Raw genomic sequence first — 27,800 nt, 5'->3', positions numbered from 1 at the left:
CTATCGCGACAGCGCCGACAGGCGCCAAGGCGACGCCCCCCCTCCCAAGCGCGTAAAGCGGAAGTGCGGCGCAGCGCGGCCCCCTTCCTCCCCTCCCCTCCCGCCGCCACCGCCACTTCCGGCGGCCGCTCTAGCCGGCGGCCCGTCTATGCCCGCGGCGCCGGGGGATGGTGGTCGCGGCGGGGGCTCGGCCCAGCACCCGGAACGCCGCCGGGCGCCAGCGGCGGGTCGCCTAGCAACCGCGCCTCCACACCGCCTCCCGCCCGCCGCGCGCACGGTAACGGCCGCTCCGGTACAGCCCCCCCGCCCCGCCCCGCCGCTGGGGGGGGGTGGGGGGAGGCTGCGGCCTTCCTCCTCCTCCCCCTCCTCCTCCTCGGGGGAAGGGGGGATCCCGAGCGCCCCCCCGAGAGGCCCAGGGTCGTCCCCCTGCCGCCGCCGGGCCGCGGGGCCTGTGCGGGGTCGGGTCGCGGCGGGGCCTTGTGGCCGCGCTTTGTCTCGGCCGGCCCGGCCCGGTTGGGGTGGGATGGGGTCGGGCCGTGAGGCACCGGGCTGCCGCCCCTGGGGCTCCGGGGAGAGGGGGGCGCTCGGCTGGGGGGGGGGGGGCGTCCCGGTGGAGCCAGGCGTGGGGCACACCTGCTGCTGAACAACGCGCTCGGTAACGGCCGGGTTTTAATTTGTGTTGCCTTTTTACCTAACGGCGGATTTCCGCCTATCGTGGATAGCTAAAGGATTGTTTTCAGTGCCTGGCTTTAGGTTATTGCTTGATGTTACAAGGGAGGGATGGTGCTAAACTGGGTGCTGCTGGTTCTCGCTTTGGTTACGAATGGATTTTTTTGATGAGATCAATCTGGGGGAAACAGCCTGTTATGAATTGCCATCTGAAAATGAGCTTCCTGCTCTTGTTCTGTTAGTGCTTTGGCTGTATTCCTGCAGCCGGGTTTGTGTGGGAAGAGTCCAAGTCTATGGGGACGCTCTAGACTTATCCAAGAGGCTGGACAGCAGGGTTGGGCATTTGTGCCCTACTTAGTACAGGAGGAGCTGATACAATCTTTCTTTTCATTGTTCTACTTCGATAAGTGTCCTCTTTGACTGTTTTTACATGTATTTGGAATTTTTCCCCAAACTGTGTTTGTCACAGTTCTGGTGGGTGCAGTCGTATGACCTCAGAAGGTGAGCATATTGACTTCCAACGAGCCTCTTGCTTTTGGGACAATCTATCTTGCCACTGGAAACAATAAGAATGAAAGCGTACACCCCTAGTCCAGTGTCCAAAACTTAGAAAGCTGTTTGAGTCGGAGGATTTCCTAGACAGACAACAGTAGCAATGTTACTCTCACTTCTTAGGAGTCGTCAGCCTACCGCTGTGGCTGTGTCCTGTCCAGGAATTCAAGCAGAATTTACTCCAGGGACCTGTTTCCAATGACCTGAACACTTTTTTTTTTTTTTTTTTAATCACATTCAGTAGGAGGATGGAATTAACCCTCTCCTGGTTCCCGGTGGGGTTTATTTTCTTTATTCTCTGTTCTCACCTGCAGGTTTCTATTAACCTCATCAGAAATGCTTTGTGGGCGCTTAGCTAGGTGAATGCCGACTGTTGCAGTAGTACGGTTCTCCTGACAGTTGGGCTGTTGGAACAGTTTGTGAAGTCAGTTGGCAAACTGCTTGGGAGCAAGGTTAAAAATAACCAGTACAAGTTGCTTATACTTGTGCTGATGGCAAAAAAGGTATTTATTAAGCTGTTCTGACATTAACATATCCATTATTAGATACCTGCCATCTGCATTTATAGCTCTGGGTTTCTCAGCTCAAAAGTAGACAAAAGCTTAAAATAATTCTTTGTTTCTGTACCCCATCCCAGGTGCCTTTCCTCTCTTTTTGATGGTGATGGTGTTCTTGGGTTGGTTTGCAATTTTTTGAAGACAGAGCAAGCTGGCTTTTTTTTAGGTTGTAAGATTTCAGTGTGGGGTGTGTTTCTTTGTGCATGTTTATGTAGTTTTGAAAATAGCATGGCCTTGGTCCTAACTGGGGTTGTATGGGTAATGCTTTGTTTAACAACTGCAGTGCTTGCTCCTTCACTTACTCCTTCCATGGGCATACGTCTCTGAAGTGGGAAGTCTCTCTGGTTTTAGTGTAGAACGCGCTACTTTTCAAAGTCAAATACCCTTGAGGTTGGCATTTGGTTTTGTTCTTTTTCTTTTTTGTGTTCATTACCATGCTTTACCTATTTGCTTCTTCCTCTTTTGTTTCTTAGTGGCAATATGCCAGGGGTATTCCTGGCATCTACATATAAAAGAGAGAACAAGCCTTTAAAATTTCCTTGGTGAAATAGAACATTAAAAACTTCTACAAAGATGCCTTTTCCCATTTCTCTCTTGGGATAGATTGTATTATATTGGTGCAAGAGAACTTGAAATCAAAATTAACTAGTTTCTTGCTCTGGAGAAAGCTGAATGAAACACACAATGTAAAAGAAGAGGTGGAAGTGTAGGAAAATAAATTATTTTATTATTTGTTTTAGCTTGCTGCTAAATTATAACAGGGAAAACATACTTTCAGAAATGAGATTTAGGCTGCCAAAATTCTAGGGGTCAAATGAGAGAACTTTGGGCAAAATTAATCAACACAACAGAAGTGGAGCTCAGTAAAATCAGCTTAGGAATTTGCAAATCCGGAACGGGGAAGAACCAGATGTTTGGTTTCTACTCAGTCCCTCGGTTCTGCAAGTGTAAGTGCATAAATATGGAACAGTAACAGGCACGTATGTTATGCCGTTGCTTGGTATCAAAGCGTCTATGTAAAAGCACGGGAATGTTATTTTCCCCATTTTGCAGATAGGAAGCAGAGATGTAGGAATTCCGATTTTGGGAAATACCATAATGGGTCGGGGCTACCCATGAGGGATGCAGTAGGGTGCATCAGTTACCACCGATGAGAAGGGAAGGCTGGGAAGGAGGAGCAACAGGGCATCGTGTAGGGCCGCTGTGTTCCAAGGGGGCGTGCTGCCGGAGGGAAATAAAGAACGAAGCTGCTGTTCTTAATGAACATTGTTATACTTTTTTTAAAAAATAACCATGTTCTGTGGATGTTTTTATATGGTACAAGTATTACTATTTCTGTAATCAATTAATATCTGTTGAAATAATTTCTGTGAATTTCAGTTTCTTTGAGAATTCCTGAAGTAGCAGCACATCCCTTCTGTAGAATTTCTTCTTTGTTGTCAGTACAGTGTGAGACATCAAAATGAACACCAAAGGCAGAGCTCATAGCAGGTTATGCTCAGTGTTTGGCAGGAGCATCCAAGTCTAGAACCATTTTGTTTTGCACAACGGTTCTAAACCACGCCTTGAAAGAGGTTAGCATTGTATTTTTGTTTTAAATGAGAATGGGCATATTGGATCCAAAACTTTGTGTGCTCGGGTTCTCAAAGAACATGGGTCATATTTAGCAGCAGTAAATAAGGAGTCTTCTCAGTACAAAAGAGAAAAACTTAATAATGAATATTTGAAATGTTCAGTATTTGAAATGTGTAACAGAAAAATGCTCTCATTAGATCAAGTGACACTGCAGTAGAATAAAGGCAGGATTCTTAATTTTTACACTGTATTCAGATACTGCTTCTATGACAAGCTATGTCACTTTATAGCTGAATGTTGCAAAACCACGGTCTAGAATATTAGCTATGGCTCAAGTTAAGTATGAAGAGCTCCTCCTTACGTATCTGTTGTCTTGAACTTTCAGAACGTGGCTGATGAAAATGGGGGTTCATTACTGTAGCATTGTGTAACTTTTCTCCCATTAAAATCCACACGTGTAAATTGTTCTGCTAACCGAGATACACCATAATTGCTGAAAACATCCTTCCAGACAGCTCCACTGCATACACCAGCAGAAACTTGGTGCAGTGAGGGAGAGACAGCCTGCTGGAGGTGTCCTGTTCTCTTGCACGCTGTTAGTTCCCGGGTTCCAGTAAGTGAACTCGGCGAGAGCCAGGGTGGAAAACAAATGCCTCGCTCAGGATGCCGTGGGTTCCAGCTCCGTGCTCCTCACTGGCCCTGCCTGCGTGCCATTCAAAATCTGCAAATGTGCTATCTTTGGAGCCGGTGCCATAAATTGCTAACCCAATCTGTAGTAGTCCATCAAAACCAGATGGAACGAGTCATTTGTAGCTTCGTAGGATTCATATAATTTTGAATTAAAAAGAGAGAGAGAGATCTGGGAATACTTATTAGTTACCGTTTGTTCTCTTCTCTGCCTGCTCTCCCCCCACACCTCCCCACATTGCCTGTGGCTTCCCAGTTTTCTCTTGACGATTCTTCATCTCTTTTCTGTGTTGTCACCTGCTTTTCCTTTTCTTATATTGGACAAGCCAGCAATTACAGAATAATTCTTTTAGCCGGGAGCCAGCTGCGCGGTAGAATAGGCAGCCGTCACAGCAGTTGATCAAGTACATTATGTACATCTGCACTGTAGTTTGCTACTTCCCTAGTGACAGTCAGTTGTAGTCAAAGATGCACCTTGAGTGCATTCTTGACGAGAAACTATGGCATGATGTTTAGGAAGTCATAGTCAGACGTAAATATTGATCATAACATGGTTAATTTTGTGTCTTGCAGATTTCTGATACGTAAGACCAAAATATTTATAACACTGTACATGTGTCATGTGTTCTTGATGCATAGTCTCCTGCTTCTGTCATGGCATTGATCATGTAGAGCGCATCATATCTGACTATTTTTCTTCAGTTTTGGTCTTTGCTTTCTATTGGGATTCATTTGGGATGAAATATTGCTAAAATTTTGGATGAATGGATCAAAAGCAGTCTGAGATGATATTGCCTCTGTCTCTTTAGCTATTCTCTGCTTAAATTAATTCTCTTGGAAGAGAGCTACCATTTTTATGTTCTTCTAGAAAGAAAAACTCCTTAATAAATTGCATAAAAGTTGTTTTCTCTCTATCCCAATGTTTTTATTCTTTTTTCCCCCTTCCTTTCCACAAATACCTCATCTGGGATTCCTTTGCAGTGTCAGGTGTCTTGACTTTGGAATGCGTGCAGAGCAGCTACCAGCCAGTCACGGGGTGGGCTGTGGGCAGTAGCCCAGCTCCCTGGCTCACCACCCTGCTCCCCTGGGCGCGGTGTTGGTGGGGACATCACCCTTAGCATGCACAGGCAAGCGGAATGGCTCCTTAGCTTTCCTGGGTGCAATGGGGTGGCCGTCCTGTGCCTTCGTAGGAACTCACGCTGTTCCTCAGAAAGGAGTGATTTTATATGTATCGCACATGCATGTATATATGTAGTGGTTCCTAGGCACAGGGCGGAAGGGGGGGAGTTACTGGGGGTCAGCACAGGCTGTTAACCCCACCAGGACATTTTGACTAGTTCACGTTGTGGTGTTCTGGTTGGAGAGTTCAGCCACGAATGGTGGGTGAAGATGGGTAGGCTGTGGTGGCAGGCTGTCCATGGGCTGAAGTTTGTGTAGCCTCCTGGTTTCTGAGATATTTGGCAGGCTCATCCATTTCAACACAAATCATTATATTTCAGAATTACCGATTTAAGCAGTGAAAGAAACGTGTTTTCCTGAGGTGTCTGATGACATCCTCAAACGAGCTGAGGAAAGGTTAGCCTGTGGAGCTATGGAAAAAGTCTTGGTAAACTTCACAGCGTCCTAATATAGTTGGTAAGAGCTGTAACATATTTAACCAGCAAGCTGAAAAATAATATATATATATATACACATATGTGTGTGTATACATATATATATATATATATATATACACTTTATGTCTGTTAAGTCTGGCAACATGGCTTCAAACAAGTAGCCTCGTATTTTATAGCATACAGGATGTAGACACCACCCCCCTCCACACACGCAGTTAACTTAAATGAGTCAGAGTATAGTCACTTCTGCTTCTCGTCTCATTTAAGGGACGGATGTATACAAGAGCAGTGTTAATAGGCAGTTTTCTGCTGGAATGTTTAACTTTATCATTTTTGTTCTCAGGATGTGATCTTCATGGTGAGCTGGTGGGAGAATTGAGTTGTAAATCACCCCAATGGATGCGGACAGTGATGTTGCATTGGACATTTTAATCACAAATGTAGTGTGTGTTTTTAGAACAAGATGTCATTTAAACTTGAGGAAGATTGCATTAGAGGGAGCAAATGTGATATACAAGCGTGATGTTGGGGTAAGAGATTTAACGTACCTCAATTATCTGTTTTTACATCTTGATATCCATGTGTGGTGGATAGCAAAGTTTTATTTCTATATTTCTGTCTTGATAGGCATTGAGTCTGTCACATACTAAGCCTACAGTAAGTGGGGAGGGGTAAATACTGTCTCAAAAGACTTCAGGTAGCTATCGGACTAGGGTCTGTTCAACTAGCAAGGTGAATATTAAGTGTAAGGTATGCAGTGAGACCTCTTACACCTCAGGGTCTGTTTTGCCCTGCTAAAATTTCATCTTTTGTTTGTTTATTTGTTTGTTTTTCTTCAGAAAAATATATAAATGAGGCATCAACAGGGGAGAGTTACAATAAAAAAAAAAATCAGCATGATGCTGTGGTTTTCAGCTTTTTATTCAAGGGAAAATACCTTCATTTAATTTCTTATGTGAACGCTAATCACTGGCTAAGGTAGTCCACTTTTGTTTAGCTCTTCTCAGGAGTTGATTTTGTAGTTGCTGAAAGAGATAAGGGACTTTTCAAGACTTATCAAAAGTAAAGAAATATTATTTGCATAATACTTGATTATTTTTTTCAATTTCGAAATTGAACTAACACCAATTCCCAATTCTTCCAATTTTTCCTTTTTAGAAAGTATTAATGAAGCTTAGGAAACCTAGGATTACGGCCACAATTTGGTCCTCAGGAAAAGTTATTTGCACAGGAGCCACAAGGTAAGGCCATAAAGATCTTTTATCTGGCTGAAATTCATGTGTATTTTAAAACATAATGCTATAAATGAGGAAGGTAGCAAGAGGCAGTGCTTGGCACTCTTGAGATTCCTTCATGTTATATTGCACTTAGATCCTTGCAAAGCTAAGTATTTGAGTGGAATTTTTCTCTGCGAAGTGTCTGCCTTTGACTGAATTGAAATCTTGAGCAACATCATTTCAGTGTTGTGGGAGAACTACAGGAAAACCTAATTTATGAAGAAAATCCAGGAGATTTCATTTCTGAAATACACAAGTACAGGCTGGGGGCTGACCTGCTGGAGAGCAGCTATGTGGAGAAGTACCTTGGAGTCCTGGTGGACAGCAGGTTAACCATGAGCCTACAATGTGCCCTTGTGGCCAAGAAGGCCAACAGTATCCTGGGGTGCGTTAGGAAGATCATTGCCAGAATTTTGAGGGAGGTAATCCTCTCCGTATACTCAGCCCTGGTGAGGCCTCACCTGGGGTATTGTGTCCAGTTGTGGGCTCCCCAGTACAAGAGGGACATGGAACTACTGGTGGGAGTCCAGAAGAGGGTTACTGAAGTGATGAGGGAACTGAAGCATCTGTCATATGAGGACAGGCTGAGAGAGCTGGGCTGGAGAAGAGAAGGCTGAGAGCGGAATCTCATCAGTGTCAAGAGGATGGGCCCAGATTCTTCAGTGATGCCCGGTGACAGGACAAGAGGCAACGGGCACAAACTGAGACACAGGAAGTTCAGCTGAGTACGAGGAAACCTTTCTTTACTGTGAGGGTGACAGAGCACTGGCACAGGTTGCCCAGAGAGGCTGTTGAGTTTCCTTTTCTGGAGATATTCAAAATCAACCTGGATGTCATCTTGTGCCATGTGCGATAGGTGACCCTGCTTGGCAGGGAGGTTGGACTAAATGTCTTCAGAGGTCCCTTCCAACCACAACCACTCTGTGATTTGAAAACTCTCTAAAAATTACACTTTTTTTTTTAGCCAGAACTTCAAACTTGGGAAGGGATGACCTTTTCTGAGGGATGTCTCTATCACTACATGAAAACTCACCTAAATTTAATCAAGTTAAACACTGTTTCCACTGAATGGAAAGAGCAATTTCTTAGTTCAGATACACATGAATTTGCTAAATTGCTAATGGCTGAATTCCTGTAAGTTATGTCCAAATTGTGGAGTAAGGGTAAGGTACAGTGGTAAATTTGCATACTTTCTGTATATGATACCTGTCTCAAAATAGAAGGTCATTTGTCAGTGCTGGCATCTAAATTACAGATATTTCTTTTTTTTTTTTTTTTTTTTTCTGTGGCCCTGCACTGTACAGTGAGCTTTTTCCCTAAACTTTATTTGGTGCTTCATATTAGTATGAATGTTCATAAACATTCTAAACCTTCAGGAAAGCTAACAAGCCCATTGTAAAGGAGAACAGGATGAAAAGTAACCACCAGTTCAGGATGGCCAACTTCAGACTACCATATTTGTCTCTTAAGAGTATTTAATGTCATATATGATCAAAATATGGCTCCCACTACAGCTCCTACTGACTTAAGCTAGAGCTGATTGCCAAAACATTCTTCAAACAGGGTATAAAGGACTCTGATGAATATCTAGACAGTGAAGATAGAATATAATATGTACAGCTGGGTAAAATTAAGGCTGTCCATGTGGTCACGGTTCATGCATTACATAGTACTCAGGCTACAGAATGAACCATTTACTGTTGTATGTGTGCACATGAGCATATGCTGTATTTTTGTTAATGCTAGATTCTTGTCTTTACAGTGAAGAAGAAGCTAAATTTGGTGCCAGACGATTAGCTCGTAGTCTCCAGAAACTAGGTTTTCAGGTAATCCTAATGAAAAAGGACTTGTGTGGCTTAAGCAATGATGGTACTCAATTTTTTAGAAAGAATAAAAAATGAGGAAGCATAACTATTTATCAATCAGTATGTTTTCATTCAGATCCCCTTTTTGTAGCAGCATACATTTTCCAGGTGCTGGTCAAAGAAATGTCTGATTTTGTGGATTTGAGTTCCTTTTGGTGGCTCAGAATTGTGCTTTTTCCATCCCTAATGAACAACAAAACTTACTAAATGAGCCACCCACAAATGTTTCTTGGGTAGAAAAATACCTTGAAAGATTTATTTGGAAGAAGTGGTGAAGGGTGTAAACCAAACTGTCATTTAAACACAATTTTCCCTCATTTATGGTGGAATAACAAACACGTGTCCCTCTTGTTTAGGGCAAGTTTGAACCTTGTTAATTGAGGGGGGAAAGTGCTGCTGTGCTGTGAGGTTGCACAGCTGGAAATTAAAAACAAAAAAAATAGGGTACGAAACCCCTCTTTTTGTGGGTTTGAGTCAACATTGCCAGTCAGAAACACCACTTGAACTTTTTAGTAACAGCTTTGAATGTGACTACTAAAATGTGTAATTTTAAAACTTTCTGACAGTCAGTTGTGCTGTTTACCCACAATTTAAATTTACCAACAGACAATTACCTACAGGCACAGTTGCTGTCCTTTGGCAGGAAGAATCAAAATTTGATTATGCTGCATAAAGGCAGCTGTGACAGGCTATCCCAGTAATGTTGCGTTAGACCCAAGCAAAAGTTAGGGAATTTTATTGCTAAGAATGTATACATTAGACCCAGGCTCTTAAAGTTGGAGTGAAGCATTGAATCACTGTGAGATGAACAGTGCCTCCAGGGTAGATGCACTAAGTTTTATTACGAAGTGAACAGTTGAAGTGGAATATGTTTTGAGGACTAAAATAATAGTTAACTTTTTATAAGGATTTGTTGCTTCCACCTGTATACTTTTTAAAAATGTTTTAGCTGAGGAATTTTCAGTTTTGGCTGTTACAGAAAATGAACAAAATTTTCTTCAGTAAGTTTGCTAACAATGACTTCCTAACAGTGCACTTGTTTGTTTAGGAATTGTCTGTTGGCTATTTTACGGTCATGTAAAATGGCTGTGGTCTGAGAATAACAGAAAACCAATATTTTGAGGTAGGATTCAGAAAGTAAAAGACTGGAAAAATAGCTTGCCATACTGGACATTTGAAACAAAACAGTTTTTGTCTTCTATCTTATTCTTAGCTTTGATAAAAATGGTGTATAGCAGCAAGGCATTAAAGACACTTTTCCAAATTGCACAGGATTCATGTAAGAATTAAATTTTTTTCCTTGTTAACTTTGATGTCTCATGAACTACTTAATTTAGTTTTTCAATTTGGTTGTGTTTTAGTATAACAGTGAGTTATTCCTTTGTCTCATTCTTAAAGTAAACTGTACGATAACCACATAGTACAAATGTGAATAATCTAGTTCGACGGGTACTGTACCATGGAAGGATAAAATAAGTGATTTGAGTCCATTAAGTACCTTTAGACTATTACAAATGCATCAGTTGCAAGGTTTTAGTTGTGAAATAACATCAAAATACTCAACTAGTATTCTTCTTAGTTGTTGTTTTTTTTTTCAACCCATACATCTCCGCTTCTCTGAGCAGAATTTCTAATGACATTCTTTTCTTCTCTTTTGAAAAGGTAATTTTCACAGATTTTAAAGTTGTGAATGTTTTAGCAGTGTGCAACATGCCCTTTGAGATAAGATTGCCAGAATTCACGAAGAATAACAGACCTCATGCGAGGTATGGTAGAATTTCAAAGAATTGTAGTCTTGGTATATTTTTAAGCTTTTCTGTTTCAGTTCCAGACCTCTTACCTGTTATTTTGTCTTCTAGTTACGAACCAGAACTTCATCCTGCCGTGTGCTACAGAATAAAAACTCTCAGAGCTACCTTACAGATTTTTTCAACAGGCAGTATCACAGTTACAGGTATTTTGATGTCATAAATAAATATTTAACTTGTTGGGAATATTTAACTTTAGGGCCAGTCAGTTTAGGAAGAGAAGACATTCAAAACAGTCAAAAGATACGCCAAAGAGATCTTGTTTCCCAGTGCTTGTACCTAGTTTACTTTTGAGTGAAATGGCCAGACAAGTTAGAGTTATAACTGGTAGACTTAAAAATTACCTTTAGTGGACCTGGTCTGTTTTTTCTCTTTTTTTAATAAAACAGAAGTGAGATAGGATTTGAGAATGCAGGTATTGCTTATTTAAATGCTTTACTTTTTCCCATTTTTTTTAATCTTCATAATGATGTAAACTGCACTGCATGTAGCATCAACAGCCCTTTCATAAATGCATGAAGGCGTGAGATCTATGGAAACATGAGATGGCATAGTATTTTGTCGGAAGTGAAATTGACCAATATTTGCAATTCTTCAGACTTGAGCTTGCTTCTGTTAAAGCTCATCTGGGGGAGAACCACTACTTGGGTTATAGGAATTAGTGACTTTTCTCAAGTAATCAGAGACACAATTGTTTTGGGTCTTAGAGATAATACTGCCATTTTTTCGTCTTTCTCTCTAATTTTCATTTTCCATTATTTGCTGCATTTACTTGTGCAGTGTCCACCACAGATATGAAAAGTCAGATGTGAGGAATACCTGCTAGTATAGTATAGAACCAGGAAATACCATTTGTTATCACTTCAGCTGGTATTCTGTCTTGTGATTGGTAGAGCTCAACTATTGGTATCAGAGATCATGTGTAGGGATATTTATTTTTGCATCTTAACTTTTTTTAACAAATACCTGAGCTTTATGGGGTATACTTATTATGATATAGCAGGATTTTTTTATAGACTTAGTAATCCAAAAACATGGGGCTAGACATCAAGGTGCTGGAGTGTCTCCAGGGAAGGGCAGCAAAGCAGTTGCAGGGTCTAGAAAAGTATTTGAGGAGTGGCTGAGGGAACTTGCGTTGTTTAGCCTAGAGAAAAGGAGGTTCAGGGGAGACGTTGTCGCGCTCTATGATTACCTTAAAGGAAGCTATAGCAAGATGGGGATTGGGCTCTTTTCCCAAGCACCGAGTGATAAGAAAAGGGGAAACAGCCTCAGGTTGTGCCAGGGGAGGTTTAGGTTGGATATTATGAGAAATTTCTTTACTGACAGTGTTGTGAGGCATTAGAATAGTCTGCCCAGGGAAGTGGCTGAGTCACCATCCCTGGAGGGCTTCAAGAAATGTGTAGATGTAGAACTTGGTAGCATGGTTTAGTGGTGAATTTTAGTACTAGGTTAAAGGTTGGACTAGATGATCTTAGAGGTCTTTTCCAACCTGGATGATTCTATGACTAATAAAATAAAAGAACTGATAGTTAATAGGGAAAAAAGTTTTATTAATTTTTCTTCCTCCAAAATGAGTAGTGAGGAGGATTATTATTATTAGTTTTTATTTTATATTACCTGCAATGATGTTCCAGTTTTTACATATCTTCAACACTACTCTTCAACATTACTTTTACATGTTTTGTCTATTCATACTCCTGCTTTCTGAAGGCTTTCTCTTGAACTTGCATTTCTACAACAGTAGACGAAGTGAAGGAAGGCAAAGAAACTGCCTAGAAAGCAAAGAATGTCCTAGGCAGAGTATCTTCCACCAGGCTTGTTTGAGTGAGTGATTAACTCAGCTCGCTACTTTGGAAAATGCAAGAATATTCCTAGTCCATTTTCATTCTGACTGAGCTTGTAAATTAATGTGTCTAGAACTACATGCATAGATAAGACATAAGTTATTTATAAGTAGGTTATTTCTCATTTGGGGGAGCCATTTTGAACAGTTCTCTGTACTGGAAATGAATTTTTGAAGTCCAAGCTGAGTTTTTTAAAAAAAAATGAGTTTGTAGGCATCAAAGCATGTGAGAAATTGCTGGCTTCATTTATCTGCATCACCAAACTTGTATCCAGGATAGTTTCTTCTGGCATAATATTGCTCATCCATTTGCAAGCTCAATTGTTCGTTGCAGAAAATGGTCTAGTACCATTAGAAAGCATTGCTAGTTCATTCTTCTTTTTCCCAAATGTTCATAAATTATGTTAGATAACCTTCAGCTGCCTCATTCTAGACAATAACCATTCCCTGGTTTGCAGGTGCTGTCCTGAGATAAATGTCTGGAGCTATTTGCAAAATACAGACTGAAAAGTAATAGTCTATAATTTTCAAATACAAAATTTGCTTGAAACATACTTAGGTTAAATGCAGCATTATTTAGCAATAGTTTTTGTGGTGGCTATTCAAAAGAAGAGATAAATATTGCCAGGTAGTACAGATTTGGGTAGTACAAATTCCAAGAAGAGAATCATAAATAAAAACACTTTTTACCTCTGCCTCATAGCTTCTGCAGTCTTCTTTGGGCTGACTGTTTAAACCAGTAAATTCCAAAGTATGCAAATTGTTAGCAAATGCTAGTATTTATTTGTAGTTTAGCCATTAATCAGTGTAGAGTATCTTGCAGATTCCATGCTAGAGTCTTTTCTTGTAAGTTATAGTGGTAAAAAGAACACTTTCTTCAACTGGGAGAAATGGGGAGAAGTTATTCTTATCTACAGAATAAAGTTACAGTAGCCATAAATATTAAGGTTGTTTTGAAGATACTGTTGTTTTAATTTCTGATGGCCTGATTTTTCTCTTCCTATTTTTTTCCCCTTTTTTCCTCTTTTTTTTTTTTTTTTTAATACTTAACAGGGCCAAACGTAAAGGCTGTTGCCAGTGCTGTGGAGCAGATTTACCCATTCGTGTTTGAAAGCAGGAAATAAATTTTATAATTCACCACTTGATGGTTAGGCTTCCTAACCAAGCACCTTTAAAGACTGCTGCACATTGGACTAAAAGCAAAAAGGAAAACTGGACCAACTATAGCAGAGGAATACAGACTCTTTTACTTGTTCATGGCCACAGTATAAACTCCAGTCCTTTTGGATTTTACTCTTAACAGTGCTGTATTGTAAAAACAGAAGTTTACAAGATATGAAATTGCTGCTTTTAAAAAGACATTCTATTTATTTTTGCAGTAATTTCTGTGTATTCATAAGCAAAGCTGTCACGATGTGCACTACCTTTAAAACATTTTTTTTTTAGTTTGAGCTTGTGTTTTATTTGTGAATAGTCTTTTACATTTTTGTATGCTGAATATTGGGCACCAAAGAAGCTGTAAAAGTTATCTTTTTCACCTGATGAATGTGCACAAATAAAAGTTTGGAAAATATTTCTCTTCATACCTGTTCTGTTATATTCCTTTCCCTTTTTCTATTACATTAAAATTGTATAGTTGCAAATTAATTTGAAACAATGTAGGAATAGTCTTTTGCTGATTACCTTCTGTTTCTATTTGTAGTATGTGTAAAATTTTGTGCGTGGGTTAGATTGAAATCTATAGTAGTTACGTATGTTTATCCGAGGATGAAATTTGGTTTGTTACCAGTTCTCTTAACTACGTGCCAGATTTCAAGTATTTTCTTGCTGTTTAAAGAAGACATTTCTAAATATAAAGGTCTACAACGACTGTTTTCCTGTAGATGATGAGGAAATCTTACCAACTAAAGAAGCTACTGTAGAAAAATTAACTGCCTTGTCCACCTGCTGGATGCAAAAGGAAACAAATTACTATGTGAGCTTCGGTATTCGGGAAAGTGTTGTTATGCTTCAACTCCGGAAGATGGTATGGTCACGCTAATCCAGTCCCAGCCTATTGCTGAATGATTAACGCAGGCCTTTTCTACACTCTTGTTACTGTATAATGTTTTCATAACAGGAGCTGCCGACAAGCAACGAAGCTTGATTCTGGCTTGTATTATTATTATTGGTATTAATCTTGGACTTGAAAGCCAGTAGATGTTTCTCTCAGTAAGTGCACATTTGAAGCAGAAGAGAGGTGAATGCTTAAAAGTAACTGCAAATGCTACTTTTAAAAAGTTACAATAAATATATGTATAAATGTATGTATGTCTTTTTTCCCTGACTGAAGACAAATGTGACGCTATTGTGTGCTGTAGGTAATATATAGACGTGGTGGGTCCTGAAAACTGAACCGTGAGCTGTTTCTATAGTAGAAGTCACCGGTTGTGGAAGAAAAGTGGAGGAATATCCTGCAACTGCCTAGCATAACATATACGAGCTGTCTGAAGGATGGTATAGAAGTTGGCGCCATCTGCAACGTCTCCATGCAGAAATTACAGAAAGGAAGGAATAGTATAGGGGCAATGCTCAATCAAACCCTTCAGAATCACAGAACGTTAGGGACTGGAAGGGACCTTGAGAGATCGTCTAGTTCAATCTCCCTGCCAGAGCAGGAACACCCAAATCATGTTGCACAGGAAAACGTCCAGTACAAAAGGAAAGAATAACCTGCTGCAAGCAGTGATAGACTCATAAAACCCTTTCTTTAAAAACTATTCTTAGATGTGTGAAGGTAGGAAAAGAGTATTTGTAATTGAGAAAATAAGTAGAGTTTGACAGTCGTGAAACTTATGATAAAGAGCACATAAAGGAATGCTTACTACATACAAGCTTTCAAATTAGCATAGGAGATGCTGTGGACCACAGCATTCCTGACAGTAACGAAGATTTTGTGAAACACCATACTGAGGGACAAGTCAGCATTAGGGTATGCTAATGTATTATTACAGTTTGAGAAAGAAGGTATTTGATAAATGAACGAAACTGTAATGGGTTTTCCAGTGATGAAGTGTGTAGTCCTAAAGTGATGTATGAGAATTTGGCCATTACAACTGCAGTAGGTATATTAGGTAAGGCTTTGCTCTTTTTCTTTTGGATCAAATCACAAACCACTTCAGTGCTACCCGTGAGCTTTTATGAAGCATGTGTGTCTTCTGAATTTATATGAAGAAAGAGGAACATTTTGTTCTCTTACTAGCACAATCATGTGGTATGAAATCTGTCTCATTTAAAAAAGAAAAAGTAATATACCAATGTATTAACGTTCAAGAAGTCTGGTCAGCTCAGTTGGTTAGGGCATGGTGCTAATACTGTCAAGGTGGTAGTTCAAACCCTGTATGGCTCATGTAGGATGTTCTGGTCCAGGTGCAGAACAATACTAGACATGTGCACGGACTGGAAGTGGCTGGGCAGCAGCTCAGCGGAAAGGGACCTGGGGGTATTGGTTAACAGCAGGCTCAACATGAGGCAGCAGTGTGCCCTAGCAGCCAAATGGCATTTTGGGGTGCATTATGCACAGCACAGCCAGACAGTCAAAAGAGGTGATTCTCCCACTATATCCGGTGGTGGTGTAGCCTCACCTGCAATATAGTGCGCAGTTCTGGGCTCCACAACATAAAAAAGGACATTAAGGTCCTTGAAAACATCCAGGGGAGGGCAACCAAGCTGGTTACAGGGCTGGAAGGCATGTCCTGCGAGGAGAGCCTGAGGGCACTGGGTTTGCCAGCTCTTGAGGAGGCCAGGAGGTGACCTCGAGGCTCTCTGCAGCTTCCCGAGGAGGGGAGGCACAGGAGGTGGTGCTGGTCTCTGCTCCCTGGTCACCGGTGTCAGGGTGTGTGGGGATGGCAGAGCTGCACTGGGGGTCAGACTGGGCCTGAGGGAAAATGTCTTTAGTGTGAGGTGGTCACACACTGGAACAGGCTTCCTAGGGAGGTGGTTGATGCCCCGTGCCTGTCAGTGTTCAAGAGGCATTTGGAATTACAGCCTTGATAATATGCTTTAGCTTCTGGTTAATCCTGAAGTGGTCAGGCAGTTGGACGTGAAAGTCTTTTTAGGTGGTCTTCCAGATGAACTATTCTATTCTGAACTGTTTCTTCTGAAGTGTTTCACAGATGAATGCTAACTAGTTCTGTTTGAGACCTTTGTAACAATCAATAAGGGAGCAAAAAAGCATGCTACTGAACTTGCAGACAGGTAGTACTGAGAAAAATAATAATATCAAGTAAAAGATTTCTCAAAATGTATGTTCCTAGCTCCAAGGGATCCTCAAACTATTTTTGACAAAGAAGCTTTAAAACCTCTGATGATGAGGTTGGTGGTGTACGCTTTACACTTATACTCAGGGATATGGCTGTATTCCCATCACTGCTGTAAAACAGCAAGTCCCAGGCTCGAGCTGCAGCAAGCCTTGCTGCTGCTGCCGCTGCCTTCTGTACACGTGCACCGCCAGCGCCTCTCTTCACACGCAGATTAAACATACCTGTCAATCAACCAGCTCTTCCTCAATGGCCTTGTTTTCCAGAGCTCTGCCCCATTTGCTCCTGGGTTCTCCACTTGGATCACACGCACGTCTTGGCAGGGTGCTCAGCTGTGGCACTAGCAGTGCCATAAGAAGTCGATTTCACATTCCTTCGAGAGAACAGCCCGTTCTATTTATACAACCTACTGAGGACTCGTTTTTGCAGTAGAATGAGAACTGACTCATTGCTGGCTTGTGAGTTGTCATAGCCACTAGATCTTTTTTTTCCTGCAGTTTCTAGGTCCCTTTTATCATCCCCTGACTTGCAATTAGGCAGCATAACTGGAGAAATTTGCATTTACCCTTCCAGAATTATATTCTGCTTTTTTCAGACCCTTCTCAGTAATTTACTAAGCTCTGAATTCTAACTCGGTCTCTCTCACTTTAATATTGCCTGCAAATTTAATAAGCATGTTCTGTTCTCTAATCCAGTCCATCATTGCAGCTAGCGATTAATTTGAGATCTGGGCAAATTTTGGGGGGAATGCTTCAGAGATGCCGGGGTGTGATTTGTAAGACATCTCTTTTTTCCCTTGTATTTTAACAGTCAATGGGATTGTGACTGCTAGCTCTGTGCCATCCGATGGACAGGCTCTGTTTTAAAAGGTCAGTACAACTAGAGCCATGTTGTCTATAGGACTATAATTAAGACTAAAGCCATAACGAATAAAAAAGCCCTTGACTTCAGCATCGTTGCCTTTTGGAGGTACCTGAAGCTGTTAGGGTCTCTGCAGTTAAACCAGTCTTGGAACTATGCCTTCCTCAGAAAGATGAGATTTTTTACTTATTTATTTCTGCACTAAGTAGTTGTGCATGGGGAAAGTTCAGAAAATCTCGCTATGAACCCAAAGAGACAATTTCTGAGTTATTTTTGTGAGAACGCTTACAGAATTTATTACAGCAGAGATTTATTTCAGGTACTATGGTGCGGAGCAGAATTTTACAGAAGCCCACTTCCCTCAGTGTGATGTAGTAGAAATTATAAACCAGCATGGGCTTGGATTACATATGCAAAAGTATGCTATCTCGAGACAGCTGTCAGAAAACAGCACCAATCAGAGCAAATGAGGTGCTGTTGGAAATGTTGGCAATCACAGTAAGTCCACAGACCAGGAAATGAATGAATTTCCTGCAATATGCTGTCACTAAAAATACATTTTACTCCTTGATTTGATCTCAGGCACTTGTTAGTATGGGAATGATGTTGATAAATGAGCAGCTTATTTGAAAGACCCGCAGTCACCTGAAGATTTCTTGTGAAGCTGATTTAGTGCATGATACTGAAAAGCATTCACCAGCAGGTGGAGAGGTTTCAGTAGACAGCAGTGCTAAAAAAACGAGGAACAGAACTCAGAAAATGGTGGGTTCATACTTTGTTTTCTGACAAGATGACTTTCCAAGTGTTTAGGGCTGATAGTGGAACCTGTACAATTTATAAAATGTCCGTGTTGATCTAAGCTTTACAGCATTAGCAGGCACAACCTGCAGCTGCCCTTTGCTGGTGCGTGAGAACATCTAGATATTTTGCTTTTCAGTAGAGCTTACTAGGCTTGACACACATTCATTTGGCACTGCATAGCACCAACAGCATATCCCATATTTTGTTATTCTTTCTATTTCAGTAATAGAATGTACTGGCTTTGGTTTTGTTTTGTAGCAATAAGGCATTGATATTTTTCAAAACTATTCTTCACTTAGTCCTAAAAAAGAAATTCAGGTTGAGTATCACATTGTGAGCTGATCCCCAAAGTGCGAGCATTCCAAAAACAATGGCAAAAAATAAAAAATAAAAAATAAAAAAATCTTGCATGTTTTGGCCACTTTCTGATTCTTGAATTTGTCGTGCCTCCAAGATGTGTGAAAATTTCATGTTAACAATAATAATCACCCTTCAGTGCATAACACATATAACACATCTACACTTAAAATCTTCACCTGCCCCATTCCCTCCACTGAGTCCAGAGTCCATTTTTGACTTCACCTCCTCTTGCATTCCCAAAGCCTTCCCATCTTCTGGGAGCCATGCCTTCCTCATCCATGGCTCCAAACCCAGCACTGTTCCCTGCACTGCTATGAGATTTTTCCAAGGGCTCTGGCAAGAAGGTTTTCTGATGCAGTCTTCAGTCTGAGTCACCTGCAGCTCAGGTGTACAACCCCACTGTTCAAGTGGCCTGGGTGTGCTTGGGCTCTCGTTGCTTCTTACAGTCTGTATCAACAGAACTTACATGTACCCTTATCAGAAGATTTTACTTAATGTTTGATATGTTGTATATGCCCTGATCTATATCTTGCTAAGCCTTATGTACTATTATACACATTCCTGAAAGCAGCCTGGTCTTGGGGCACCCATGAGGATGTTGTGAGGACTGGTGGCTCTTGGATCATGACAGAAAAAATAAAGCAGCCATAAGCCAATCAGCTAGCCAGTCACCTAGCAATTAGGCGGAAGATCTTCTTCCAGTGTTTTGCTAGCTTTCGATGGCATGGGGTCTGCTCAGTTAAAAATCCTGCCTTGTGATGACCATTTGCCTGACCTTTATACTCAAAGTACTGGAAGATTGATACTGGTTCCCTAAAAGCTTATGATGCAGGAAAGTTGTGGCACAGATTCAGCCAGGAGGTAGTTAAAGGTGCCTACCATCCCAAAGCAGCTAAATTTCCCATGACTTCTAGTAAATCTTGTCCTTAACTGCAATAGTTTCCTTCCAGATTTTGAACACATTCTCATTGTACGAATAGATGTGCTCCTCTAAATTTACAAAGTCGGTGTCTAGAAGGGTGACAATGTTAGGAGATAATCCAGTCTGTTCAGTAGTAAAACTTTACCTAGATCAGTAAGTTCCTTTGGTGCAGGACACAGTCAGGTGGTTTTAATGCTATGAGACAGCAAATAAAGTGGGATCATGTGCTCAGTCCAAAGTAGTATCTGTACTCCAGCTGACTGTGTCAGTCTTGATTCCTCAATTAAACACTGGAAGAAATGCTGCTGTGTGGCTTCAGAGACAGCATGCTTTCAAAGTTTCTGCAGGTTCTTGGGCCATTTATTTATCTGCTAATAAATATTTATATAGTGGTCATTCTGCCACAATTTATTAACCTTTTAGGAAAAAAACATACAAGTTGTTGATGGTTGTGTAATTCAGGGTACATTTGCTGAGCAATAACCAAGAAATAAAATGATGTAAGTTGTGATTCGCAGCGATGACAGTTTCAGAAATCCCTTTGCGCTGCTCTGAACCACGCAATTCTCACTTTATGAACCAAAAAGTCAAAGCCTGGTGTGCCCTGTGTTGATAAATAAAGAACTTTTGGCATCAATTCTGGTGTCTCCAGCTTCCAACTTTACTGGGGCAGGAAGCCAAAGAAATCCCATCTCAACTTCTGCAGGGCCACCCTCTGTCTGAATAACTGATGATGCAAGTTCCCTCACATTTAAACAGTTTGACTGTTTGATTTCTGAGAAGTATTCCTGAGGTCACTAAGTCCTGGCTATAAACATCCCAGGAAACTCTGTAAAATTCCTCATATACACTGTATTGTCACTGGGTTCCGATGAATAAGATTCTTTTTCAAGTCCTGCTAAGCTCAGGCCCAAATTCATTCATAAACAGTCCATACCCAGTTGTTCTGCACTGCCATCACCCTTTACACTCCATATCTGTTCATTTCTGCTCTGTGGTGTTGTCTTACTTCATATATGGACAGAGTTGTTAACCTTTTACAGCCCTTTTTTTGCTAGGGTAAACTGACCAGTTTTGGCAGCCTCCTCCTGAAAGGCAGTCGGGCTCTTCCTTCTCCATGGCATCCCAGCAGCTCTTTGTACCTCTGAGCTCTTGCTGAGTACGGATAACAAGAGCTGTGCACAACACCCTGGTTTCCGTTCACCTGCTGTGTGCCAGGGGAGAGGAACCTCAGGGGAGGGGAGGGATTCTGGTTTGAAGCAGACAGAGCCTGACATTCTGATGTGTTATAAACTACAACAATCTTTAATGTTGGCCATAAACTGCCACCGACAGAAGCTTTACTAAGAAATGAAAGAGAGATTATCCCGTGTATAGCGAAGATACCATGTACCCCTTCGTAGTGTCAGCATTTTTTTTTTTTTTTTTTGGTCTGGTATCAGTCTTTTGTTGAAGGCCGCCCTGGCTGCCCCAGTCTAGTAGAACTGCTCTTTCTCTCCCTTGGGAAGTTCCACCGGCACCAGCTTCTCCCTGCGCTGGCCCACCCAGCACAGGGGGGTCTTCGCATATTTCCTGGAGAAGAAAAAGAAAAATCGAGGCAAATTAAAAACTGCCATTTAGTGCAGGGGGCAGAGCGCTTGCCCACCACCTCGGGCTCGGCTGTGGGTCAGGACAGCTGCCCACAAAAACCCACAACTGCCCACCACGGCCTACAACAGCCGCGGCCCCCAGGCCCTGGCTCCGGGCCGCCCGCCCAGCAGGCGGCGCTGCCGCCGCTCGCTCCCGCCCCGGGACCCCGCCGCCGGGAGGCCCGGCCGGGAAAGGCCCCGACTCCGGGTGGGGGGGGCGGGTTCCCTGCGGCAGCCGGGCTGGCCTGCAGCCCCATCCCCGCCAATGTTGTTTTCCCTGTGGTTTCTTTAGCCTTTTATGCTGGAGACTTCTACGGCTAGTCCAAAAAATCAGGGTACATAGGAGAGTGCTGCCTTTTAAACAACAGGACTGTGTCTTTATACATTTTTAATGGCTAAAAACAACTGGAAAGGATGGGGGCAGCACCACACTGATAATAAAAGTTGCTGGTTAATTTAGGGTTGATGACACCTGCTTTTGGAGGTGGTGAGTGCTGCCTCTGTTGAACATAAGCGAGTGGAGCCAAGTCACACAAAAATATCCAGAGTGGGTTGTGTGGAGTGGCACTCGGCACCCATCACCACCACCCTCTCACTGCTGGTACCCTTTTCATTTGGAGAGGTGGTGACACAAAACACGCTGGAAGGACTCTTACTGTCCAGAGCCATAGGGCTCAGTAAACACACAAAAATCTCCCCATCTAAAACAGCTATCAAAACTCACATGGAGTCTGGAAGTACTGGAGATAGGGTCTTTCTCCTTCCATTTTCCTGCCTACAAGCCAAGATGCACAGCCCAAAGAGGAGAGCAACATTCCCTTCCCTCTAGGAATGCCAGTCAGCGAACATGCTGTGGAGTCAAGCACTCAGTAGTGATACTGGAAACCACCATCACTTTTGGGCCGGTCCTTCAGCAACAGTAAAATGTTTGGCCACAAAGATCAGCATGTGCAAGCTCGAGTCTTGAGAGAACCTGATTTTCCCCAAAAGACCAACTTGGTTTCCTTTAATGTTAGCGCACAGCACTGAAAGGCTTTGTCTCTCTGGCACAGCAGGGACACAGATGGACACAGACATGCTTGGTACTTACTCTTTAGCCAGTTCCATGGATATTTGCTCCAAAGAGCATCCTTTCGTCTCTGGTATAAACACAATAACAAAAGCCAGGGATGCAAGGCTCATTACTGTGTAAATGAAACACACCCAGGACAATCCAATAAGCTCTATAAAGGAAGAAAAAAAATATTTAATTTTCAATTTATTTTTTTTTTCCTGCTGCCTTAATTCTATAGGACACAGCCCATAATGCACAGGGGAAGTTAAAAAGAAGTTAGGCCCTCTCTTGGCCCTTTATTTGTGCCTGGGTATAATTTGAAAAAGAAGAATGCTTTGCTTTTTCTAATAGTCGTTATGAAAGAAAACTGAGGAGCCCACACTGACCCATTTAGCATAAACCCATTGATTTATTTTGTTTGCTGTCACTTTGGATGAAAACTGAGCAGCCATTGTTGCTGTTTCATGTGAGGGCACCAGGGGTCACAAGCGCCTTGAAATTCCACCCGTGTCTGGTTAATTCTTTCATGGAGCGAAAAGAGCATTTTTTCACACTGCGGCAGTTGTCTCCCGTTAATCCTCCCAGCCTGTCAGTTCCCAGGATTTCCCCTGCAAGCCGTAGGTTCTGCATCAGAAAGTGGACAAATACTTAACTCCTAATGGGGCCAGCCGAGAACTTGTGGGTTTTTGAGTCTGTGGGGGCAGACAAGTCCTCAGCCCAAAGGGATGGACGCTGCTGCCACTGTCATGTACTTGGACAGTCCAGTATGTGTAGGCTGCTGCAACTCCCTTAGTTTTCTCCCCTGCTAAAACTAAGCCAGAAGGCTGAGACATTTGTCAGTTGTGCCATGAGCTAAAAAATGCAGCTGAAGTTGCTGTTCTAGTCAGTGTCTTCCACATCTGGCCACAAGAACTACCACATAAATTTGCTTGAAGACAGAATTTCCAATTCTGCCTTTCTGCTACAGACTAGGGACTTATATTAGCTTGAAGTTACACTTTCATAAATCCAGATTAAATCCAGCTAAGCCAGTGGAGTTACTGTGGATTTGCATTCATTGTAACTGAGACCAGAGCAACAGCTAGGTGTACATTAACAAGCAATGCTGCATGACAGGAGGGAACCTTCAGGTCAACCAGCAGATGCTGAGGACACCAGGTATGCACTGTCTTTTCCTGGGGATGTTTCCTTGGCTCTGGTCTGTCCCAAGGACTGAACTGGAGAGCATTCTGCTGGCAACTGGAGAGCATTCACTGTTCATCTTCCATCTTGGTTTTGTCCAAAAGCAGTTCAGGGCTGCTCTGTGATGCAAACCAAAGTGGGGACAGCCGGAAGATTTGCTTCTGAGGGGGACCCTGGATCTAGCTAAAGTGCTAGAGTAGACACAGTGAATTTGACCTGGCATATTTTGTCCTATTTTTAATCAAAAAATGCCAATATGAAACCTATTTTAGTCATAGATCACAGTATTAAATAATCCATCTCAAAATATACATACCAGGGCGAAATCACCTGAACTCTTTGTGGGTCTGATAACAACGGCTTGTCTGCCTCTGCCTCTGTTGCTGAGTAACACAGAGCTAAAGAAAACCTGCAAATTTGGTGCCCTTATATATTTGACTTTCATCACATATTTTCTTCAGAGTTACATTGACAACCAACATTTGCAAAACTAGAAGACATTATTTGCCAATCAATGAATTTCAAAGCCGGCATTTAACCTTTTCCCCTGTCTTTAGATTATAAATTATTCAATGGTAGTCTGCTTTCTCTAAACCAAAAACATTTTTACCTTCCAAAAACAGCTTTTTCTAAATGAAAATTTCTCAAAGACAGGACAATCCTCCAAAATGGATTGATTGCTATGGGAGGGTCTTTTTTTTTTTTTTTTTCCTTTTTTTTTTTTCCTTTTTTTTTTTTTTCCTAAGGAAAAAAAAAGTCTGATCCAAAAAGCTGTGATCTGATCTAAAGCAGAACTTCCACTGACTTCAGAAGGAGCAGGACTAAATCCTAAATATTGTGTGTTTTCAACTTAGTAATGAAATGTTGTTTTTAAAAGCTGGGGTTTCCAGCCCACAGGGCTGATCCTCCAGGTGCTCTGATAGCACGAGTCCCTGCCATGATCCCTTCTCTCCCTGCACCCTTAGAAGCCCTGGCACGGATGCACAGCAAGCACATGGGGTATAAAGAAGCCAAGCAGTTTTGGTCCAGAGCTGCTTGCCAGTCTGGCCACACACATGACAGGGGGGTGAAGGGGAGAAGGGGCTCCCACTAGTCATGAGTTCATTGCAGGAGGGTCCATGGGAGAGGCAGAATTGGTAGCACAGACTCGGTAAGGCGTGGAGGAGGCAGTGAAGTGACTCCAACAAACAGCACCTGAGCAGATCTCTGAATTTAGCCCCTGGGACACCATAGCTGCAATTTTAGCAGTGTTGTTTGCACAGGAGAGATATGTCATGGACATGAAAAGAATGTCAGCTCAGGAGGACACAGAGAAATCTTACCAGTGACAGTCAAAAACGTCAAGGAGATGAGGAGGTTTATTCCCCAGTTCATGCTGGATGTCAAAGCCATGGCCCGTCCTCTGATCCCACCAGGGAAAATTTCACTCAGGACCAGCCAAGACACTAAAATGGAAGAAAAAGTATAAAATATCTTTGAAAGGATGGCTTTCCTTGCTGTACATTCAGGTAGGTTCAGATGGAGCTGCCTGGCAAGATAAGGCAGTTTTGGGGAGGTGTGTGTAGGCCCAGCCCGCCGAGGCCCACCCCGAGCAGTGCCAGCACCAGGACATCGGTCATCCCCTTCCAGCATGGGCCTAACCCGGGAAATGTGAAAGGCCTGGGGGAGGTGAGCCTTGACAGCACGTCTGCAGATGAAACGGAGTGCCAGCTGAATAACTCTCCAGTGACATAATGCTGATGGGGCCGGGGCAGCAAACCAAAGTACTCCTGGGCCTCAGAGCAGTGCTGGGTGTTTATGCCACTTTATAAATCAACCCGCCATGCCGAGGCACGTCTGCTGTTCCAGTTCTCTGCTACGTATTAATGGCATCACTGAGGGATAAACGAAGACAGAGGTCCAGAGTTTTGGCTCCTTCATATCACACCACACCGCAGGTGACCTCAGTGCTGGTGTTTCTAGTCCACAAAAGCAGATTTGGTCATGTAGAGCTGGCTGGGTAGCCACCTTGGTAACAAAGGAAAAAAGGATACAATTTTTCGACACCATTCCTGGTTATTAGGACAAAGAAACCAACCAACACACCTCCTCTAATTCATAAACACAATTAATTAGCAAGAAGTTGCTCTGTGGAGAGGTCATGAGCTAGCAGACAACCAGCACAATAGCAAAGAAGCGCATGTGGATGAGCTGCATCTTCAGGCCCTTGGACATTATAGATCGGTCCTGTGTGATATTGTTTCAGCAAGATAAGTGTTTCTGCAAGATAACAGATGGGAGTTTCCTCAGGACACATGCACTGGGCAGTCAAGTTACATTGTAAAACTGGACCCTATACGGCCATCTGTCACGTTGCATTGTCCCTTTGGGGGCTCATGGGTTCCTTTGTGACTGTACTGGTGAGAGTAAGAAAAAATACTGTGGAAGGAGACTATAAAGGACCAACTGAAAGGGGAAAAATAATAATAACCTGAGCTTTGAGTCGATTCAAGCAATCTCAACTCTAGATCTCTTTGTACCACAGATTCAAATTCAACAATAGTTTTGGAGCCGACCCAGGGGTTTTGTTTATTTGTTTGCTTATTTTTTGTTTGTTTGTTTAAGAATTATAATGAGGTTCCCTCCCACACTGGGAGAGACATGGCCATGTGGTGATGTTAGTCCAGAAGTAGGAGTGAGAATCAAGACCTCACTGCGTAACAGCCTGGTGCTGTTGCACATAGCCCAGTGGCACGCAGTCATCACACAGCAGTCGCTGTAGAGAGGTCTCTTTTTATCTGACTTATCCGGATGACGGCAAATTTAATACACTCGCTGCTAACATGGCATACTTTCCACTAAATAAACGCTCTAGGCATGTTCTGTGTTGTCTCTACACAGGATGGAGGGAAAAAAGGAAAGTAAAACTGGCTTCAGAAGCAGGTATTCTTCTGTGTCAGGCCAGCTAGTCATGATCCCGGGGACGGCGTGTGGCTGAAATGTATGATGCTGCTGCAGCTCCAATACCACACACATCTGCAAGGACAGACTGGCCCTTTCAGGTTAAATCTGATTTGTCTAGGGGGTTGAAACACAGTGTTTTCCTTTTAACAAACCCAAACACTTGAGCATCTGCATCAGCCAGAGTAGTGTTTAGCTGCTATTATTTCAACCAGCTACGTAGTCCAGACAGACCTCGCCAACGTACCAAGTCTGTTCTTCATGTCTGCTAATGGTATCTGCTTCCTCTGGCATGCCCCTGACCTCTGCTTGGCTGGCTAGGAATAGAAAGGATTTTTCCCCCAAAGAAATAGCAGTTGTAGAAATCTGACACTTATTACATTCTGTTTATCCCTTTCCCCAAGCTGAGGCAGTGATAACGATCGATTCTTTGCTTTTAGCACCTCTCTGGGATTGTTTTTATTATGTGTACCATTGCCAAAAAGCAGCAGCTGCTGTAGGAACAGAGGGGATGTGGCTTTCTCTTGGGGAGCCGGGAACTAGGCTCAGGCTCCCATTCACAATGACTGCTGCTACCCTGTGCATGCGGTCCTGTGGAAATTTAACTGCATGCTCCCCAAAGTCACTGCAAAGAGAACTAGGTGCTCTGCCTCCACCAACCTAAGCAGCTGCATTTTACAGAGGAAATCAGCCCAACCTTGAAAACAGGGTCCAAATAATGCCCTGCCGCCACTGCAATCGCCTCTCTGTCTGCTACATAATCTAATATTATTGCAGAAGGACACCACAGGAGCAACCACACTGCACACACACGATAGTTTACAGTGTCTGCTTTGGCAGCCCTTGGCTGCTGTTCATGGAATGGATGGGGAAAGAGCTGGTGCCTTCCAGTTCAAGTGGGGGTAAGAAATGAGGCTAAGGGCTCAGCATGAGACCCTGTGCTAATTTCAACAGCCACGGGATTTGTTCAGGCAGTGGCTGCAGGTAGCGCTCACCCCTAGTGACGTGTAGGGAATTGTATGTTGACAGTAGTTAAGAGAAATTGTGCAGTTGAAATGTCTTTTATTATGGCAAAATCTGGAGATGAAAAACAACCCATTGCTTATGCAGATGTAGTTAATTCAAAGAAAATATTGCTCTGGGTCAGAAAGCTGTCAACTGTTTGAGTAAGTATTACAGAAACTCAATGCACTGAAATACCTTGCCTGGATAAGGAAGAGCAGAGGATTCAGGTATACCAACAACTGCTTGACCAGGAGGGTGCCATTCACCTCTAAACAGAGTCAGAGGGACTGTAAAGGAATA

The 27,800-nt window shown here is 42.5% G+C and overlaps 2 protein-coding genes across 3 annotated transcripts in view; one reads left to right on the top strand and one right to left on the bottom strand.

Annotated features, from left to right (window-relative positions):
* The first annotated feature begins 92 nt into the window (after window positions 1-92).
* TBPL1 (TATA-box binding protein like 1) lies at window positions 93-14,755 on the top strand. Of its 2 annotated transcripts, XM_035321966.1 has the most exons (7): window positions 93-277; window positions 6,000-6,186; window positions 6,815-6,897; window positions 8,696-8,759; window positions 10,461-10,564; window positions 10,658-10,752; window positions 13,503-14,755. In XM_035321966.1, exons 2-7 carry the CDS (start codon window positions 6,052-6,054, stop codon window positions 13,571-13,573), a joined length of 552 nt encoding a protein of 183 aa, XP_035177857.1. In that variant the 5' UTR covers window positions 93-277; window positions 6,000-6,051; the 3' UTR covers window positions 13,574-14,755. The 2 variants fall into 2 exon arrangements, with proteins under 2 accessions (XP_035177857.1, XP_035177859.1); XM_035321968.1 differs by lacking the exon at window positions 93-277 and having other exon boundaries at window positions 5,786-6,186.
* A 6,212-nt stretch (window positions 14,756-20,967) lies between these two features.
* Window positions 20,968-27,800, bottom strand: part of SLC2A12 (solute carrier family 2 member 12) — a 29,182-nt gene continuing 22,349 nt past the window's right edge. Inside the window, exons 3-5 of the mRNA XM_035322451.1 lie at window positions 24,878-25,000; window positions 22,410-22,542; window positions 20,968-21,263 (exon numbers count right to left, since the gene is read on the bottom strand). Of these exons, the coding sequence (XP_035178342.1) occupies window positions 21,167-21,263; window positions 22,410-22,542; window positions 24,878-25,000 (353 nt within the window). The 3' untranslated portion in view covers window positions 20,968-21,166. The remainder of the gene's footprint in view (window positions 21,264-22,409; window positions 22,543-24,877; window positions 25,001-27,800) is intronic.

Source organism: Oxyura jamaicensis, chromosome 3 (assembly GCF_011077185.1).
Source record: "Oxyura jamaicensis isolate SHBP4307 breed ruddy duck chromosome 3, BPBGC_Ojam_1.0, whole genome shotgun sequence".
In the NCBI taxonomy this organism is placed as follows: domain Eukaryota; kingdom Metazoa; phylum Chordata; class Aves; order Anseriformes; family Anatidae; genus Oxyura; species Oxyura jamaicensis.
The sequence above is the reverse complement of the archived record's forward strand: the minus strand, read 5'-3'. Positions and strand labels throughout refer to the sequence as shown.

Coding starts and splice junctions, on each gene's coding strand:
- TBPL1 (XM_035321966.1), top strand. CDS start 6,052: ATGGATGCGGACAGTGATGTTGCATTGGACATTTTAATCACAAATGTA. Junction 6,187..6,814: donor TATACAAGCGTGATGTTGGG/GTAAGAGATTTA, acceptor TTTCCTTTTTAG/AAAGTATTAATGAAGCTTAG. Junction 8,760..10,460: donor TCCAGAAACTAGGTTTTCAG/GTAATCCTAATG, acceptor TCTTTTGAAAAG/GTAATTTTCACAGATTTTAA.